The 21,045-nt window shown below is 41.4% G+C and overlaps 1 protein-coding gene across 4 annotated transcripts in view; it reads left to right on the top strand.

Annotated features, from left to right (window-relative positions):
* The first annotated feature begins 298 nt into the window (after positions 1-298).
* LOC106603304 (ectodysplasin-A) overlaps positions 299-21,045 on the top strand; it is a 73,712-nt gene continuing 52,965 nt past the window's right edge. For 3 of the 4 annotated variants that reach the window (XM_045717036.1, XM_045717035.1, XM_045717034.1), the window contains exon 1: positions 299-745. In XM_045717036.1, the coding sequence (XP_045572992.1) occupies positions 440-745 (306 nt within the window). In that variant the 5' untranslated portion in view covers positions 299-439. The remainder of the gene's footprint in view (positions 746-21,045) is intronic. The other variant, XM_045717033.1, reaches the window with a different exon arrangement.

Here is a 21,045-nt window from a genome sequence, read left to right as displayed (position 1 = left end):
AGTGATAACACATTAGGAATTCAACAAACTCTGTATGTCCTTTATGAGTGGGTAAATAAAGGTTGAAATCTCGTTGATCAACGTCTCAACCAAATATGATCCACATTTCAACGTTGAAATGACGTAATGTGGCCAGTAGTGGGATGTTCTGGTTTTGGCGGATCTATCAAGCCACACGACCCGGGCAGCGTTCATCACTGTAGTTTCAATGGAGTAATAGGCGCAGCCCAATCAGATACAAGAGGGGCGGATCTTTCGAAAAGGATTGCTTTAAGTTACGGTATGAGTGTGGGTTACGGTACCGTCCCCCTGCCTTGATGTGGATGGAGATAACTGTCGATGTGCGAACGTTTGAGCATCAGACAGCTCAGGTTAGGGCCATAGCATCATAGACAAAAGCCTAGTATGCTGAAATAGCAACGACTGAAAGTATTTAGACATGGCACCTAAATCTATGTCTGAAAAGTTTGCACACATAGAGGAGATTGACTTGAAAGAGTCTACTTGCATTTGCAGGAAACATTGTAACAACTGTAAAATCTTCCTGGGATTCTTCGTCTTATCCCTTTCATTGCATCTAGTAACGCTTTTCTGTTATTTGGACCTGAGATCCGAGGTGAAACGCGAGATTCTCCAGAAGAACAGAGAGGAGACAGTGTCGCCGGCCGCAGACGATATGAATGACCGATATTCTCCAGTATTCCAGCTGTTGGATATCAGTTACCCAACTGATCTACAGCCACAGGTAGGTTAATTATCGGCTCTTTAATAGTAATAACATTAAACATATATTTACATTTGGTAAGAATTCATATAAATACACATAAGAGGACCAAGGTGTAGCCCACACCAAATTATTTTCACTTGTGGGATGTTGAAACAACATGTGGCAATTTCTGTCAATTCCGATGAAAGGATGTGTATGATGAATATTTACTGCCATCAGTTAGAAACTTTAAATTGTCCTTGATCAGACGCAATAATACAGTATATTGGTCAGTGTTTCTCAGATAAGAACTACCTAGGCTTTGTTTTATTATGATACAGTCTAGTTGCATGTTGGCAGTATAGCTATACAGAGCATAGTTTCAAGGTTGAGGTGCCCAATTGTTTATTGTTGCTTGAGATGGATAATGGTTAATAATGCTTTTGGTGAAAGTATTTTTTCCAAAGTGGTTTGGCGAGGATTTGAATAGTGAATGTATGGTTTAAGTGACCTGATGGTGCATGTTGAGATGAGCAGACATCTACAGTAGAGAATACTGCCTGCATGCCATCAGCATGTGGCACAGTAAGATTCCACCCATCCCCTCCAAGTATTAACAAGCCACTCTCACATTTTAATGCATTGGCATATTATATTGCCTTACAATTTCTTAATTGACTTCAGAAAAAACCTGGGGCCATTTGAGTTGTTACTGGAATCAAATCCTGAAAGGAGCTAAAGTTCACTTGTCAGCTATTCTTTAAGCCTGTGGATTGACAGCATGGGAGACAGAATGCTCCCACCTGTCTGTGAGGCTGGGGTGTAAGATGGCTCTGCCAAATGTGCTTGGTTTAGAAAATATCCTTTTACAGAAGCATGGTCAGCCATGTTAAAAATACTGCTGCACAGAAACATCATGGCAGTAAAATGAGACTAAGTGGATGCCTTTCAATTACACATAAATTACACCAACAATTCTGCAATGTTAAGATCCATCTGGCCCTCATCTATGTTATAATCAGATGAGATGAGAAAAGTTTATTGGTTTGTTTGTGATCATGTCGCTCTGAATTCTCCAGAATCCACATTGTTGTTTTTGACCTTGCTACGCGCTGCAACACAACTGGTTGCTCATATCTAAAGATGACCATAGTACCAACAACAAAAAATCCTCAGCTTTTAAGTTCAGTCACTATGTTTTTTGTAGGCCTGTGGATGGTTTATTCATTGAGGTTTATTTAGAGAAAAACACTTCAAAAATCCCAAATGAGATTGTAAATGAACTAAAGCAGGTAAATGACCCCCCGCTTCATCATTTCAACTTCCTCAGGCATTGTGGCTTGTCTCCAGAGCTCAGTGTGAAATCTCTGGCTAGCAGAGTTAGCTCCACAAAAGATCCAGTGCCAACTCTCAACATCACTATTAAATCAAACTGTGTGCTCTGTTGGAGTATGAGATTTCTTACAGGATATTACCTTAATAGCAACATTGTGCACGCAATTAATAACATCCACCCAATTACTCAACTCCATTAAAATGTATCTTTGTGGGAGAATGTACACATGGCTGTGAATGTTAAGAGACAGGCAAATATTTGAAGTCAGAGATTTTGGAAATATCTATATTTGGAAATATCTATATTTGGAAATATCTGTGAAAGATGTGATTACGGATGTGTGTATTGTTTCTGTTGTTTCTATTTGTCTGTAGTGTAAATTGCATTGGGTCCTTATTACCATAGATTCAAGCAAAGGCCCAACCTGAACCAAAGAACCATCCAGAGGGGATATGGTCAGGGTTCAATCTGAGGGCTGTAGTTATAGAGGTTAGGGACTGTCATTTTACATAATCTTTTGTAATACCCACCACTCAAGCTCATAAAACATAAGTAAACATCCCTGATGGTGAACTGTAGATGTGTGGTCAAGAACGATGTGCTTATTTTAGCTGTAGGTTTTAATAGAGTTATTTGGAATGATTTCAAAGGAACAGTGGGCCTCAGGCCATATTTGTTACTGGGGACAGGTGTCAAGACTATTACACATTTTGTTCTGCTTGCAAGGGAGTTAGGAAAGAATGTTAGAATGTCCATAATTGTCAATGATGTTTGCCATGATATGCACCTGCTTCTATTTAGATTAACTTGAGGGTGTAGCTAGTGGTTACACAGATGTTATGTTCTTTCTTATGGGAAGCTATCCATACAAACAAAACATTTTGTGTCTTTCGGTATGTTTAGAAAACAGAGGAGAGACTAAGAGTTACTGCTAACTAAAGAAATGAGTCAAGAAAGCCAAAATTGTTTCCTGTTGACTATTATTTTGAAGGTGAAAGCTTTTTATATCATAAAGGGATTTACCTCTTGCATGAGACTGGACACAATAGCACATGTTCATTGCTTCTCCCTCTTGGAGCTACTAATTAGATCAACCAAACAGTTTCTAACCTCATGACTTAAGACCGTGTTAGCCCACAGAGCTAAAGTCTAGGCAATGGTATTAGCCTTGGGAACTAAAACAAGTCTCCAGGTCTCAGGCAAGGTTACTCATCATATCAGGGTAATTCACAGAACCACCACTGCAACACTTCAACCCCATTCAACCTCCTCCTCCTCTCCACCAGCAGCTAATATACATCAACTGTATGTTCCAAATCACATGCAACTATTTTCGAAGGAGACTAATATTGAGCAATCATATAGCAGTAAATGGATGGCTTTCCCATAGAATTATATTCAAAGTAGGCCCCCTATTTACACAAATGACAACACACGTCACTCAATTCAGTACTTCCTAGTTCCATGTATCAAACCGTTATTTCAGTTAAATTAAAACCAGGAAAATCTGGAGAGTCCCCTGCTGATTATAGAACCATAAGTTTAATCAATTGTGACAATAAAATAATAACAAAGCTTATAAGCAATAGAATGGCAAAATCTTACCAGACTTGATACATATCAATCAAACAGGGTTTATTAAAAATAGACACAAACAAATACAAGAACATTTTTCAGTTTAATACAATAAGCAAAAAAAACAAGATATAGATTAATCAATAATGGCTGTTAAAGCCGAAAAGGTTTTTGACCGTCTTGAATGACCTTTTCTACTCAAAACTTTGGAAGCTTTCAACTTTTCAGCTGAAATACATGTCATTCAAATATTGTATAAATGTCCTAAAGCAAAAAATATACACAAATAATACATTATCTGATGAAATTGCATTAGAAAGGGACGCAAGACAGGGATGTCCCCTCTCCCCCCTCCTGTTTACAGTGGCAGTTGAACCGCTTGCAGAAAGACAGGACAAACGTAACAGGTATCAGTATTGGTAAACATGAATATAAACTAAACTTATTTGTAGATCATCTCCTGATATACCTGGCCAATATTCAAAACTCAATGCCCCCTTTGCTAAAACTTATGACATATAGTTAGATGCATTAAAGAGGAACAATGGGTGCATATTGTCCCCAGAATCTTTTTAGGTGTCGATTTTCAAAGGATAAATCTAAGAACATTAACAACTTCATAGTTAAGAACACTATAACAATATGGAAGAAAATGAAAGGATTTTGGAGACAGGGGTAGGAATACACAATAGGGGTTTTTAATACACCCAAAACAAACACGTATACAAAAACACTTGGCTGTACCCAAACAAAAGAGCGAGGGCAAACCTTGTTGACCAACACGGGACGATACCCGTAATACAAAATATATATAGCACGCAGCATAACAGCTGCACCAACGCATATGTACTTGCACCACCAACGGACATGGGAACAATAACTGACAAAGACAGAGGGAACAGAGGGCACATATATAACATGCTAATCAGGGGAAATGGGATCCAGGTGTGTGTGACCAGACAAGAAAGTCCAGGGTTGATGATAATGAATCCTGTTCAGTAAAGCCTAGAAACCCTGTGACGTAGACCTCCGGAACTGGTGAACAGCATGAGCATCAGTGCTGGGGGGATCCATGACAGTATCCCCCCCCCCCCCCAGACGCGGGACGACACCAGGGGTGCGATGCGGGTCGGTCTGTGAAAATCCCTGGTCAGCAAAGCGTCCAGGATGTCCTCCGCAGGAACCCAGCACCGCTCCTCTGGGCCGTACCCCTCCCAGTCTTTGAGGTACTGGAGACCCCTGCGACACCTCGAATCAGGACCTCCCGGACCGAGTACGCCGGACCTCCCTCGATGTCCAGAGTAGGAAGTGGGGTGTCACTGGGTCCAGCCTCTGCGAGGGGACCAGGCACCACTGGTCTGAGGAGAGACGCATGAAAGGTTGGGTTAATGCGGTAATCAACAGGGAGTTGTAAACGGGCACGTTACCTCATTAACCCTCCTCAGGACTTTAACCTCTCTAGGCTAGGCGGGACGAATTCGTCCCACCTACGTAACAGCCACGGCTATCCTGTGGCGCGATTTTCAAAACCTTAAAAATCCTATTACTTCAATTTCTCAAACATATGACTATTTTACAGCCATTTAAAGATAAGACTCTCGTTAATCTAACCACACTGTCCGATTTCAAAAAGGCTTTACAACGAAAGCAAAACATTAGATTATGTCAGCAGAGTACCAAGCCAGAAATAATCAGACACCCATTTTTCAAGCCAGCATATAATGTCACCAAAACCCAGAAGACAGCTAAATGCAGCACTCACCTTTGATGATCTTCATCAGATGACAACCCTAGGACATTATGTTATACAATACATGCATGTTTTGTTCGATCAAGTTCATATTTATATCAAAAACCAGCTTTTTACATTAGCATGTGACGTTCAGAACTAGCATACCCCCCGCAAACTTCCGGGGAATTCGCTAACATTTTACTAAATTACTCACGATAAACGTTCACAAAAAGCATAACAATTATTTTAAGAATTATAGATACAGACCTCCTCTATGCACTCGATATGTCCGATTTTAAAATAGCTTTTTGGTGAAAGCACATTTTGCAATATTCTAAGTACATAGCCCAGGCATCACGGGCTCGCTATTTAGACACCCGGCAAGTTTAGCACTCACCATAATCATATTTACTATTATAAAAATGTCATTACCTTTTGTTGTCTTCGTCAGAATGCACACCCAGGACAGCTACTTCAATAACAAATGTTGGTTTGGTCCAAAATAATCCATCGTTATATCCGAATAGCGGCGTTTTGTTCGTGCGTTCCAGACACTATCCGAAATAGTAAAGAAGTGTCACGCGCTTGGCGCAATTCCTGACAATAAAATTCAAAGTATTCCATTACCGTACGTCGAAGCATGTCAACCGCTGTTTAAAATCAATTTTTACGTCATTTTTCTCGTAGAAAAGCGATAATATTCCGACAGGGAATCTCCTTTTCGGCAAACAGAGGAAAAAAATCCCAAAGGCGGGGGCGGTCGGGGTCACGCGCATAAGCTAGTGTCTCTTGATGGGCCACTTGAGAAAGGCGATAATGTGTTTCAGCCTGGGGCTGGAATGACGACATTCTGTTTTTTCCCGGGCTCTGAGAGCCTATGGAAGACGTGGGAAGTGTCACGTTAGAGCAGAGATCCTTAGTAAATGATAGAGATGGAAAAGAAGTTCAACAAATGGTCAGACAGGCCACTTCCTGTAAAGGAATCTCTCAGGTTTTGACCTGCCATTTGAGTTCTGTTATACACACAGACACCATTCAAACAGTTTTAGAAAATTTAGGGTGTTTTCTATCCATATGTAATAAGTATATGCATATTCTAGTTACTGAGTAGGAGTGGTAACCAGATTAAATCGGGTATGTTTTTTATCCAGCCGTGTCAATGCTGCCCCCTAGCCCTAAGGCCCCACAAACCGCAGGCTCAGCTTCAGGCAGGGCAGGCGGAGGGGCAGGTTCCGGGTGGGGAGCCAAACCCGGTCGCCTGGGGAGAAAACAGGCGCCTCACTGCAGTGGCGGTCGGCCTGTTCCTTGTACCGACACATGGCGCGCTGGAGATGAGTGTGTGCAGTGTTCCAGATCTCCTCAGCGCACTGAAACCACTCGTCCACCACAGGAGCCTCGGTCTGGCTCGGATGCCAAGGTGCCAGGGCCAGCTGATACTCCTTTCTAGTGTGTGTTGGGGTGAGGTTAGTGAAGGAATGGCGGAGGGAATTCTGCACGTACTCTGCCCAAGGTTGAAACTCCGCCCACTCCCCTGGCCGATCCTGACAGTAACATCGCAGGAACCTGCCCACCTCCTGGTTGACCCTCTCCACCTGCCCATTTGCTTGAGGCCGATAACCAGAGGTGAGACTGACCGTGACCCCCAGACATTCCATGAATGCCTTCCATACCCATGAGGTGAACTGAGGGCCACGATCTGACTCAATATCCTCCGGGATCCCATAGTGCCCGGAAGACGTGCGTAAAAAGAGCATCCGCAGTTTGCATGGCCGACGGAGGCGGTCCCGCACACCTGTGGGCACGTAGGTGCGGTTCTCTGGGCACTGTGCAGGTGCGGGTTCTGTACGCAGGGCCTGCCGTATGTCGGCGTCCACGTCCCATACCACTGGTGCGATGAGCCTGCCCTATAGGAAATTGTGAATTGGAACCTGGCGAAGAATAGAGCCCACCTGGCCTGTCTCGGGTTTAGCCTCTTCATTGCCCTGATGTACACCAGGTTGCGGTGCTCCATCCACAACAGGAAAGGGTGTTTGGACCCCTCCAGCCAGTGCCTCCACGCCTTCTGAGCCTTCTTGACCGCCAAGAGTTCCCGGTCCCCTACATCGTAGTTCCTCTGGGCGTGGCTCAGCTGTTTAGAGTAGTAAGGGAAGACCCCCATGAAATGGACAAAAATTTATGGGATCTTATTGGCACTGTACAAAACATATACACGATGTACAATACCACTCATTTGGACGCCGTTTCATTTAAAACATATTGCAAATGTCATATGGCAAATGCCAAGTGTCACACAGCAAAAATCCAATAGATGGCGAGCGCGCTCCACCGTAAATTTTCTTATTGCAAATGTAACACAAGTCAAGACCCAAGAGTAACATCTTGAAAATATATATTTTTTTTCAAAAACGTATCACCCCCTTAAAAAAGTGCTTTCTGGACCGTTTTTCGAAATTCTTTCGATTTTTATGTCAATTATACATGTATAAGAACTGTATGAACAGTTCATATTTTATTGTCATATTATTATTATTATTTTACTTGTCCATAAGGCATATGTTTTGTCCATTTGCAATATGATTTCATAGGAAGTCAAAAGTACAAGTCAAAAGTCAGTGAACCATTGCCAAATGCAATAGGAAATGTCCAAATGCAATATGAAAGTATTGAAAGTGCCAAATCAGGATGTTTTGTCAAGACCCAAGAGTAAAATTTAGAAAATTTAGGAACTCAAAAGTCGAAGTCAAAAGTCACTTCTTTCTTTTGTTGCCAAATGCCATAAGAAATGACCAAATGCAATATGAAAGTATTGAATGTGCCAAATCAGGATGCTTTGTCCATTTGCCATGTACGATCATAGGAAGTCGGTTTCCAAACCCAAAAGTCAGTGAACCATGTCCAAATGGCATTTATACTGCCCAAATGATATATAGCTATGTTAAGCCATGAATCAAGCTAAATGGTCTATTTGTCATGTATGATGAGGGAGAAGTGGGACTCTGTTGTTTTCTGTTTGATTTTTAAAAAATGTCCAAAATGACCAGCGGCACCCCCTATTGGATGGGCACGGGTGGGGGGTGCTCCCTACCCAACCGTAGACCCCTTTCTCCCCCCTAAAGGTATTAAAAAACATTTTTAAAATGTGCTTCTGATAACCCATTCCAATCACCAGGTGCACGGCTGTCCATTTGCAATATGTTTTAACCTGTTAGGGCTAGGGGGCAGTATTGACACGGCTGGATAAAAAAAACATACCCGATTTAATCTGGTTACCACTCCTACCCAGTAACTAGAATATGCATATACTTATTACATATGGATAGAGAACACCCTAAATTTTCTAAAACTGTTTGAATGGTGTCTGTGAGTATAACAGAACTCATTTGGCAGGCAAAACCCTGAGACATTTTCTGACAGGAAGTGGATACCTGATGTGTTGTATTACCTTTAAACCTATCCCATTGAAAAACACAGGGGCTGAGGAATATTTTGGCACTTCCTATTGCTTCCACTAGATGTCACCAGCCTTTACAAAGTGTTTTGAGTCTTCTGGAGGGAGATCTGACCGAACAAGAGCCATGGAACGATGATGGCCCATTAGACACCTGGCGCGCGAGTTCATGTTGGGTACCCTCGTTCCAATACGTTATAAAAGAGTATGCATTCGTCCACCTTGAATATTATTCATGTTCTGGTTAAAAAAGGCCCTAATGATTTATGCTATACAACGTTTGACATGTTTGAACGAACGGAAATATATTTTTTCCCCTCGTTCATGACGAGAAGTCCGGCTGGCTTAGATCATGTGCTAACAAGACGGAGATTTTTGGACATAAATGATGAGCTTTTTTGAACAAAACTACATTCGTTATGGACCTGTGATACCTGGAAGTGACATCTGATGAAGAGAATCAAAGGTAATGGATTATTTACATAGTATTTTCGATTTTAGATCTCCCCAACATGACGTCTAGTCTGTATCGCAACGCGTATTTTTCTGGGCGCAGTGCTCAGATTATTGCAAAGTGTGATTTCCCAGTAAGGTTATTTTTAAATCTGGCAAGTTGATTGCGTTCAAGAGATGTAAATCTATAATTCTTTAAATGACAATATAATATTTTACCAATGTTTTCTAATTTTAATTATTTAATTTGTGACGCTGACTTGACTGCCGGTTATTGGAGGGAAACGATTTCCTCAACATCAATGCCATAGTAAAACGCTGTTTTTGGATATAAATATGAACTTGATAGAACTAAAAATGCATGCATTGTCTAACATAATGTCCTAGGAGTGTCATCTGATGGAGATTGTAAAAGGTTAGTGCATCATTTTAGCTGGTTTTATGGTTTTGGTGACCCTGTCTTTGAATTGACAAAACATTACACACAACTCTTGTAAATGTACTGTCCTAACATACTCTAAATTTATGCTTTCGCCGTAAAACCTTTTTGAAATCGTAAAACGTGGTTAGATTAAGGAGATGTTTATTTTTCAAAGGGTGTAAAATAGTTGTATGTTTGAAAAATTTGAATTTTGACATTTATTTGGATTCAAATTTGCCGCTCTTGAAATGCACCTGCTGTTGATGGAGTGCACCACGGGTGGGACGCTTGCGTCCCACCTAGCCCATAGAGGTTAATGGGCATTTACCATCACGAATATGACATGCTCAAAAATACTGCAGAAATGCATAATTGACTGGCCCGATGAACTCGGGATGGCCGGGCAGTGACTGTGGTTCCTCTCCATTGCTCGTTGTGTTGATTTCATCATGTCCATTTGGTGATGTTTTATCACTGTTGAATCATATTGCAAATGTACTGTCCATTTGCAATATGTTTCAATGGGCATTTACCATCACAAATTTGGCATGCTCAAAAATACTGCCAAAATGCATAATTGACTGGCCTGATGAACTCGAGATGGCCGGGCAGTGCTAGTGGTTCCTCTCCATCGCTCGATGGTGACATGAGAGAAGTGGGACCTGTCGTTTTTTAACGATTTTTTGAAAAATGTCCAAAATGACTAGGGGCACCCCCTATTGGATGGGCACGGATGGGGGGTGCTCCCTACCCAACCATGGACCCCTTGCACCCCCCTAAAGGCATTTAAAACCATTATACAAATGTTAACCTGGTAACCCGTTCCAATCACCAGGCGCTCGGCTGTCCATTTGCAATATGTTTCAATGGGCATTTACCATCACGAATTTGACATGCTCAAAAAAACTGCAGGAATGGAAATTGACTGGACCGATGAATTCGGGACGGCCGGGCAGTGATTCTGATTCCTCTCCATCGCTCATTGGTGTTGATTTCAGAATGTCATTTTGGTGATGGTCTATCACTATTTAACCTCTCTAGGGTATGTGGGACGAAATCGTCCCACCTACTCAACAGCCAGTGGAATCCCGTGGCGCGATATTGAAATACCTTAGAAATGCTATTACTTCAATTTCTCAAACATATGACTATTTTACACAATTTTAAAGACAAGACTCTCGTTAATCTAACCACACTGTCCGATTTCAAAAAGGCTTTACAACGAAAACAAAACATTAGATTATGTCAGCAGAGTACCCAGCCAGAAATAATCAGACACCCATTTTTCAAGCTAGCATATAATGTCACATAAACCCAAACCACAGCTAAATGCAGCACTAACCTTTGATGATGTTCATCAGATGACACTCCTAGGACATTATGTTATACAATACATGCATGTTTTGTTCAATCAAGTTCATATTTATATTAAAAAAAAAGATTTTTACATTAGCATGTGACGTTCAGAACTAGCATACCCACCGCAAACTTCCGGTGAATTTACTAAATTACTCATGATAAACGTTCACAAAAAACATAACAATTATTTTAAGAATTATAGATACAGAACTCCTTTATGCAATCGCTATGTCCGATTTTAAAATAGCTTTTCGGCAAAAGCACATTTTGCAATATTCTGAGTAGATAGCTCAGCCATCACGGGCTAGCTATTTTGACACCCACCAAGTTTGGCACTCACCAAACTCAGATTTACTATAAGAAAAATTGGATTACCTTTGCTGTTCTTCGTCAGAATGCACTCCCAGGACTTCTACTTCAATAACAAATGTTGGTTTGGTTCAAAATAATCCATAGTTATGATGAAATATCCTCTGTTTTGTTCGTGCGTTCAAGACACTTTCCGAAGGGTAACGAAGGGTGTCGCGCCCGGGGCGTATCGTGACAAAAAAATTCTAAATATTCCATTACCGTACTTCGAAGCATGTCAAACGCTGTTTAAAATCAATTTTTATGCGATTTTTCTCGTAAAAAGCGATAATATTCCGACCGGGAAACCCTGTTTTCGTTCAAAGACTGAAAATCTAAAATGGACTCTTCACGTGCACGCGCGCCCCCGTCTCATTGTTCTCAGATCGACCACTTACCAAATGCGCTACTGTTTTTCAGCCATGGGCTGCAAAGTCATCATTCAACGTTCTGCCGCCTTCTGAGAGCCTATGGGAGCCGTAGGAGGTGTCACGTTACAGCAGAGATCCTCAGTTTTCAATAAAGAGAGTGTAGAAGGCCAAGAAATGGTCAGTGAGGGCACTTCCTGTACAGAATCTTCTCAGGTTTTTGCCTGCCATATGAGTTCTGTTATACTCACAGACACCATTGAAACAGTTTTAGAAACTTTAGGGTGTTTTCTATCCAAATCAAACAATTATATATTATATATATTTTTTTTATCCGGGCGTGCAAATACTGCCCCCTACCCTAGAGAGGTTAAACATATTGCAAATGGACAAAAGTCAGCCAGAAAGTCACCGTCCATCAGTCAACTAGATATCATTCTGACACCAAACTGATACAAACTGACACCAGACCCACTTTTTCCAACTCGATTATAAGGCAACTATCACATATTTCAGAGCAGGCTCATAATTCACAGCGCCTTCTGTTTTTTTTGTTGTTGAACATAACCAATTGTACATTGTACGATTTCTCTTAAATTACGATAGATAAATGGCTGGTTCTTTTTTTCCTGACACCGTAGGTTCATGTACTTTGACTTGAAGTGGTGAAATTAGCGCTCTATTTTTGTTTTTGACCTTTAATCCCAGAAAAATGGCCTTAACTCAAAAAGCGTTGAGGCCTCGACTCCATCTTGTTCGGGGCCAACTGCCCATTATGCCAAACCTATGCTCACCAAGTTTTGTCTTCAAAGTCTTTTCCGTTTAGGAGAAAAGGCCACGTCGTGATTGGGGATGTTTTGTACATTTGCAATATGATTACATTCGCCCTCTGGTGGTATTTTCCGGGACAGCGGAAAAATGACAAAAATTTGAAAAATGTATAAACCGGAAACCGAATATCCGAGAGACTTCGTTCGATGACTTCCCGGAAGATCTGGCCCCGGTGCACGGCCCGCCGCCGTCCGTGAATTTTACAAACATTTGCGGACGTCTAGTAAGGGACCGTACATTTGCAATATGGAGTTTCTCATCAACCATACAGCAAATGCCAAAATGTTCCCTTCATGTATGAAAGCACAGGGCAGCAGCTTTGGAGGGGTTCCAGTACACAGGTACAGCACTGCCCCGACTCCTCCTTGGGAGGCATCCACCTCGACAATGAAGGGGAGTGAGGAGTCGAGATGTGCCAACACAGGAGCAGTGGTGAAACGTGCCCTCAGCATCTCGAACGCCCTCTCCGCCTCCGCTGTCCAACGAAGCCGCTGGGGACCTCCTCTCAGCAGGGAGGTAAAGGATAGCTGAACTTGACGGTGGCCTTGTTCAGTGTTCGATAATCAATGCTGGGGGCGCAGTCCCCCATCTTTCTTCTTGACAAAAAAGAAGCTTGAGGAGGCTGGTGACTTAGAGGGGTGGATGAAACTCTGTTGGAGACTCTCCTGTACATAGTTCTCCATGGTATCGGTCTCTGCATAGGAGAGAATATAGACATGTCCTCTCGGGAGGGTTGCGTCAGACAACAGGTCAATGACACAGTCCCAGGGGCGATATGGAAGAAGGTACTCAGGTCAGATGAGACTACAATTGAGCTTTTTGGCCATCAAGGAAACGCTATGTCTTGCGTAAACCCAACACCTCTCATCACCCCGAGAACAACATCCCCACAGTGAAGCATGGTGGTGGTAGCATCATGCTGTGGGGATGTTTTTCATCTGCAGGGACTGGGAAACTGGTCAGAATTTAAGGAATGATGGATGGCGCTAAATACAGGGAAATTCTTGAGGGAAACCTGTTTCAGTCTTCCAGAGATTTGAGACTGGGAAGGAGGTTCACCTTCCAGCAAGGACAATGACCCTAAGCATACTGCTAAAGCAACACCTGAGTGGTTTAAAGGGAAACATTTAAATGTCTTGGAATGGCCTAGTCAAAGCCCAGACCTCAATCCAATTGAGAATCTGTGGTATGACTTAAAGATTGCTGTACACCAGCGGAACCCATCCAACTTGAAGGAGCTGGAGCAGTTTTGTCTTGAAGAATGGGCAAAAATCCCAGTGGCTAGATGTGCCAAGCTTATAGAGACATACCCCAAGAGACTTGCAGCTGTAATTGCTGCAAAAGGTGGTTCTACAAAGTATTAACTTTTGGGGGGGGGGGGGGTGAATAGTTATGCACACTCAAGTTTTGTGTTTTTTGTCTTATTTCTTGTTTGTTTCACAATAAAAAATATTTTGCATCTTCAAAGTGGTAGGCATGTTGTGTAAATCAAATGATACAAACCCCCCAAATATCGATTTTAATTCCAGGGTGTAAGGCAACAAAATAGGAAAAATGTCAAGGGGGTGAATACTTTCACAAGCCACTGTAGCACAGAGCATAACAGCTGCACCAACGCATAGGTACTCACACCACCAACAGACATGGGAACAATAACCGACAAAGACAGTGGTAACAGAGGGCACATATATAACATACTAATCAGGGGAAATGGGAACCAGGTGTGTGTAATCAGACAAGACAGTCTGGGGCTGATGATAATGAATCCCGTTCAGTGAAGCCTAGAAAGCCGGTGATGTAGACCTCCGGAACTGGTAAACAGAATGAGTGTCAGTACCAGGGGGATCCGTGACAGAAACATATTCTACAAGAACCAATATCACTCGCTAAAAACACAACCTTATGGAACAATCCTTGGATAGCTTTTCAGAATTCACTGATAAATTGGTGCACATGGAAGACTAAAGGCATAGAAACCGGAAATAACTTGGTAACCGGAAATACATTTATTTCCATGACAGAATTAAAAAGTATTTTTGGACTGACCAATGTAGATAGTTTCAAATACATGCAACTTAATTAAAAGTTAGATATCATGAAATGTTGATTTTAAATATTTTGGACATCAGAGCAACATTGAGGGCATCTTATTTGAGTCAGAATATGTTTATATGATAGGTAAGATATACAAAACCTTGCAGAGAGCATATCTATCTAACCTCTTAGAATTGGAACCAAGACTTAAAAAGAACTGATGTTGGCACAAGATGGAGGGAATGTTGGAGCATAACTAACAAAATTACAGTTAACTAAAATGTACGCTTAATCCAGTATAAACTAATGTAAAGATTGTATTATACAAGAGACAAAATTAACAAATACTACAACACAATGGCACAGTCACATCTAAAGTGTAAAACTAATCATGCTTTCTGGGAATGCTATGAAGTCTGGAAGTTGTGGGCAGAGCTCGAAGGTTGGCTGTCAGAAGTATTAGAATGTAAACTTAACTTTAATTCATCTGTCTGAATATTTCAAGACATGGCATATGGGGGTGTAGTGATATACCCAATGGGCTGGACGATTCTCTTCTCATCACTCATCTTGAAAAAACATATACTAAAAACGTGGTAATCAATCAATCTGCCATCATTACCACAATGGAAAAATCTGTTTATTTATTATTGAAATAGCACGGACGACTGAGAAAAACAAATTGATACAATTGAATGCCTAGTGGCAAACAATAATGCAGGCACTAAGGATGGGGGTGTGAGCATGCGGGTCTAGGAAGATGAGATGTAGTCATTGTCTGTGTGTGTCTGTAAGTTTTTTGTTGGTATAAGTTTGTATATGCAGTGAAAAAATATATACAAATATTACTTAAAAAATATATAGCGGTGAATTAACAGTTTAACAATATGTACACTGAACAAAAAATATAACGCAACATGCAACAATTTCAAAGGTTTTACTGAGTTACAGTTCATATAAGGAAATCAGTCAATTGAAATGAATTCATTAGGCCCTAAGCTATGGATTTCTCATGACTGGGAATACAGATATGCATCTATTGGTCACAGATACCTTTTTAAAAAGGGTAGGACGTGGATCAGAAAACCAGTCAGTATCTGGTGTGACCACCATTTACCTCATGCAACGCGACACAGCTCCTTCACATAGAGTTGATCATGATGTTGATTATGGCCTGTAGAATGTTGTCCCACTCCACTTTAATGGCTGTGAGAAGTTGCTGGATATGGGTGGGAACTGGAACACTCTGTGGTACACGTCGATCCAGAGAATGTAAAACATGTCTGGTGAGTATGCAGGCCATGGAAGAACTGGGACATTTTCAGCTTCCAGGAATTGTGTACAGATCCTTGCGACACGGGGCCATGCATTATGCTGAAAGATGAGGTGATGGTGGCGGATGAATGGCACGACAATGGCCCTCATGATCTCGTCACGGTATCTCTGTGCATTCAAATGCCATTGATTAAATGCAATTGTGTTTTTTGTTCATATCTTATGTCTACCCATACCATAACCCCACCGCCCCCATGGGGCACTCTGTTCACAAAGTTGACATCAGAAAACTGCTCGCCCCCACACAACGCCATACACGCTGTCTGCCCTCTGACCGGTACAGTTCAAACAGGGATTCAGCCGTGAAGAAGTAAACCTCTCCAGCGTGCCAGTGGTCATCGAAAGTGAGCATTTGACCACTGAAGTTGGTTACGACGCCAAACTGCAGTCAGGTCAAGACCCTGGTGAAGACGACGAGCGTGCAGATGAGATGGTTTCTGACAGTGTACAAATTCTTTGGTCGTGCAAACCCACAGTTTCATCAGCTGTCCGGGTGGCTGGTCTCAGATGATCCTGCAGGTGAAGAAGCCAGATGTGGAAGTCCTGGGCTGGCGTGGTTACACGTGGTCTGTGGTTGTGAGGCCGGTTGGACGTACTGCCAAATTCTCTAAAATGACGTTGGAGGCGGATTATGGTAGAGAAAAGAACATTCAATTCTCTGGCAACAGCTTTGGTGGACATTCCTGCAGTCACCATGCCAATTGCATGCTCCCTCAAAAATGTTGACATCCGTGGCATTGTGTTGTGTCACAAAACGACACATTTTAGAGTGGCCTTTTATTGTCCCCAGCACAAGATGCACCTGTGTAATGATCATGCTATATAATCAGCTTCTTGATATGCCACACCGGTCAGGTGGATGGATTATCTTGGCAAAGGAGAAATGCTCACTAACAGGGATGTAAACAAATTTCTGCAAAACATTTTAGAGAAATAAGCTTTTTGTGCATATGGATATTTCTGGGAACTTTTATTTCAGCTCACTAAACATGGGACCAACACTTTGCATGTTGAGTTTATATTTTTGTTCAGTGTATATACTTATGCACCAGAATTAATGTATTGTCTTGACCACTAATCTGTAAGGTAAACCACTACCCTGAAGTGACCTTGACACACACAGTATGTCCTATTATATTGTTTTTAGTCAGCTTTTGCAGAAATATGGTTCTCAGTTGTGGAGCCAGAGTACTTTGGAGTGGTTTATTTATTTATTTAATCTGAGAGATCAGTAATCACACAATTGTTTCAACCCCTCCACTCTGAAACCCCAAACAGCGTTGGTTTGAGGTTCACAAAAATATATGTCTTCAAAGTTGCCTCAATTCCTAGTTATATTATCTGTGACTCAACAAGTTTGTTGTATAAACTTAGAGAGCTCTGTTAACTTGGGTACTATATTGAACATACAGTGCCTTGCAAAAGTATTCATCCCCCTTGGTGTTTTTCCTATTTTGTTGCATTACAACCTGTAATTTAAATAGATTTTTATTTGGATTTCATGTAACGGACATGCACAAAATAGTCCAAATTGGTGAAGTGAAATTAAAAAAATTACTTGTTTAAAAAAATTCTAAGAAATTAAAAACGGAAAAGTGGTGTGTGCATATGTATTCACCCCCTTTGCTGTGAAGCACCTAAATCAGATCTGGTGCAACCAGTTACCATCTAGCAGACAGAGACAGTACAGGTGTATCAAAGACAGGACCAAGAGACTGAAAAACAGCTTGTTCAACAGACCATCAGACTATTGAACAACCATCACTAGTCGGCCACCGCCTGGTACTCTGCCTGGCACCTTAGAGACTGTCACTAGCCCGCTACCACCTGGTACTCCCCTGCACATAAGAGACTGCTGCGCCATGTACAGTGCCTTCAGAATGTATTCACACCCCATGACTTTTCCCACGTTTTGTTGTGTTACTGCATGAATTTAATATTGATTCAATTTCAATTTTGCGTCAATACCCCACACAACACCCAACAATGTCAAAGTGGAATTATGTTTTTTTAATTTTTTACTATTTACATTGCCTTGAAAAAGTATTCATCCCCCTTGGTGTTTTTCCTATTTTGTTGCATTACAACCTGTAATTTAAATAGATTTTTATTTGGATTTCATGTAACAGACATACACAAAATAGTGAAATGAAAAAAATAACTTGTTTCAAAAAATTCAAAACAATAAAAAACGGAAAAGTGGTGCGTGCATATGTATTCACCCCCTTTGCTATGAAGCCCCTAAATAAGATCTGGTGCAACCAATTACCTTCAGAAGTCACATAATTAGTTAAAGTCCACCTGTGTGCAATCTAAGTGTCACATGATCTGTCACATGATCTCAGTATAGATACACCTGTTCTGAAAGGCCCCAGGGTCTGCAACATCCCTACGCAAGGGGCACCACCACGCAAGCGGCACCATGAAGACCAAGGAGCTCTCCAAACAGGTCAGGGACAAAGTTGTGGAGAAGTACAGATCAGGGTTGGGTTATAAAAAAATATCTGAAACTTTGAACATCCCACGGAGCACCATTAAATCCAATATTAAAAAATGGAAAACATATGGCACCACAACAAACCTGCCAAGACAGGGTCGCACACCAAAACTCACGGACCAGGCAAGGAGGGCATTAATCAGAGAGGCAACAAAGAGACCAAAGATAACCCTAAAGGAGCTGCAAAGCTCCACAGCAGAGATTGGAGTATCTGTCCATAGGACCACTTTAAGCCGTACACTCCACAGAGCTGGGCTTTATGGAAGAGTGGACAGAAAAAAGCCATTGCTTTAAGAAAAAAATAAGCAAACATGTTTGGTGTTCGCAAAAAGGCATGTGGGAGACTTCTATGGAAGAAGGTACTCTTGGATTTTGGCCATCAAGGAAAACGCTATGTCTGGCGCAAACCCAACACCTCTCATCACCCCGAGAACAACATCCCCACAGTGAAGCATGGTGGTGGCAGCATCATGCTGTGGGGATGTTTTCATAGGCAGGGACTGGGAAACAGGTCAGAATTGAAGGAATGATGGATGGCGCTAAATCCAGGGAAATTCTTGAGGGAAACCTGTTTCAGTCTTCCAGAGATTTGAGATTGGGACGGAGGTTCACCTTCCAGCAGGACAATGGCCCTAAGCATACTGCTAAAGCAACACCTAAGTGGTTTAAGGGGAAACATTTAAATGTTTTGGAATGGCCTAGTCAAAGCCCAGACCTCAATCCAATTGAGAATCTGTGGTATGACTTAAAGAATGCTGTACACCAGCGGAACCCATCCAACTTGAAGGAGCTGGAGCAGTTTTGCCTTGAAGAATGGGCAAAAATCCCAGTGGCTAGATGTGCCAAGCTTATAGAGACATACCCCAAGCTGTAATTGCTGCAAAAGGTGGCTCTACAAAGTATTGACTTTGGGGGGGTGAATAGTTATGCATGCTCAAGGTACGCATGTTGTGTAAATCAAATGATACAAACCCCCCCAAAAATCTATTTCAATTCCAGGTTGTAAGGAAACAAAATTGGAAAAATGCCAAGGGGGTGAATACTTTTGCAAGCCACTGTAGGCCATTTTGACATATTGTAGGTTATCAAAGAGGGCTGTACGCGCCAGTGACCTTTTCACTCATCCAGTCGTTACATAAGATCCAACTTCATAATGATAGTGATAGTAGCTCATTTACTATTAGAAATTTCAAACATTTGACCTTCATTTCCTAGTAGTCCTCGAGAGCTATGGACCTCCATGACATGGAACAGTTAGAGACCAAGGTGCAGCATTCTACATGAATTGTGGCGCCTGCAGATAGACCAGCCAAGAGGGAGTTACAGTTCAGTTTAGGAAGTACTAAGCTTTGACACAAACTTGTTCAACTAAAAATAAGTAATTGTCAATTTGTCATATTATCAACAGGCAAACAGTAGAACAGTATAGTAGTGTTTGTGGTATTTGGCTAGCCACAACTTGTCCTTTATTTTTCACACTTCTATTTTCAGACCAACCATGAATGTTTTATTATTGCTCTTTTCTGGTGGAGTAAAACTGTTGTCTCTCTGTCCTCTGAACGGGGACCACAGCCTCTTTAAGACAGTGTTTGTACAAAAGGCAGGATTACATTTGCTTAAGTTTAGAAGAGCAATAGGATGCCATTCTGGATTTTGTCCTTTTGGTGGGTAAATCAAATTGTTGGCTAACTAGAACACATCCTTATGACAGGTCTGTGCATTATAAATTAATACCACTTGAGAGGTACACATTTGAGCCTTATACTGACTTGAGGTTTGTGCATGTACACTCTCAGAAAAAAGGTTACGGTTAGGGTACATTGTTCCCTGGGGTACAAAAATATTAAAATACACATACTGTAATGTACCTTCAGAGGTACACATACAGTATGATCTCACATAGTACAGTTCAGTATCTTTTAGGATACATATGTGGATAATCTAGTATGATGGCAAATTTTTAACCCGTTATTTTGAATATAAAGGAACAATCATTGGAGGTGTGGCTTAGTGGCTTTCGGTTAGTTATTTTTCTGTTACCCGAGAGTGGAAGTGTTGTACCAGTTGAAGTGCTCTATGGTTATGTTAATTCCAGTTTGAGCATGTCTGCTATCAGTTCTGAAGTCTTTATAAAAGCTTACATTAGAGCATGTGACAATTAAGAGCTGTAATTAATATTGTAGCAACCTTAACCCAACCCTACATGTGAGGGACATGGTATAGATATGTAGTATCCTATTAAAATACCAAAATACCCCCCAAAAAATTGAGAAGTGGTACATTTTGGCCACTTTAAAGAAACAAATGGCTATGTCACTGGTGGTACCTTAAAAAGGCACATTTGTACAATTTGGCTATTTTAAAGTACAAACTGCAAGAGTACAATCAACGTACCTTACAGGGTACGACTGGTTGATCTCTAAGGCATTCCTAGTCAATCGCCTAGCATTTCTGTAAAAAACCCAACGATAAAGCCTTGCGTTCCCATTTTTATTTATTCATCTCGCTCTGTTGGCGGTAGGTGCACCGAATTCAGCTGCCCTGCATGCCAGGTAGGCAAAGTTTTCCCATTACATTTTTTTTTCATGCGTCTGAAGGTACA

This window comes from Salmo salar, chromosome ssa04, assembly GCF_905237065.1.
Source record: "Salmo salar chromosome ssa04, Ssal_v3.1, whole genome shotgun sequence".
NCBI classification, from domain to species: domain Eukaryota; kingdom Metazoa; phylum Chordata; class Actinopteri; order Salmoniformes; family Salmonidae; genus Salmo; species Salmo salar.
This window is presented reverse-complemented; position numbering and strand designations above follow the sequence as displayed.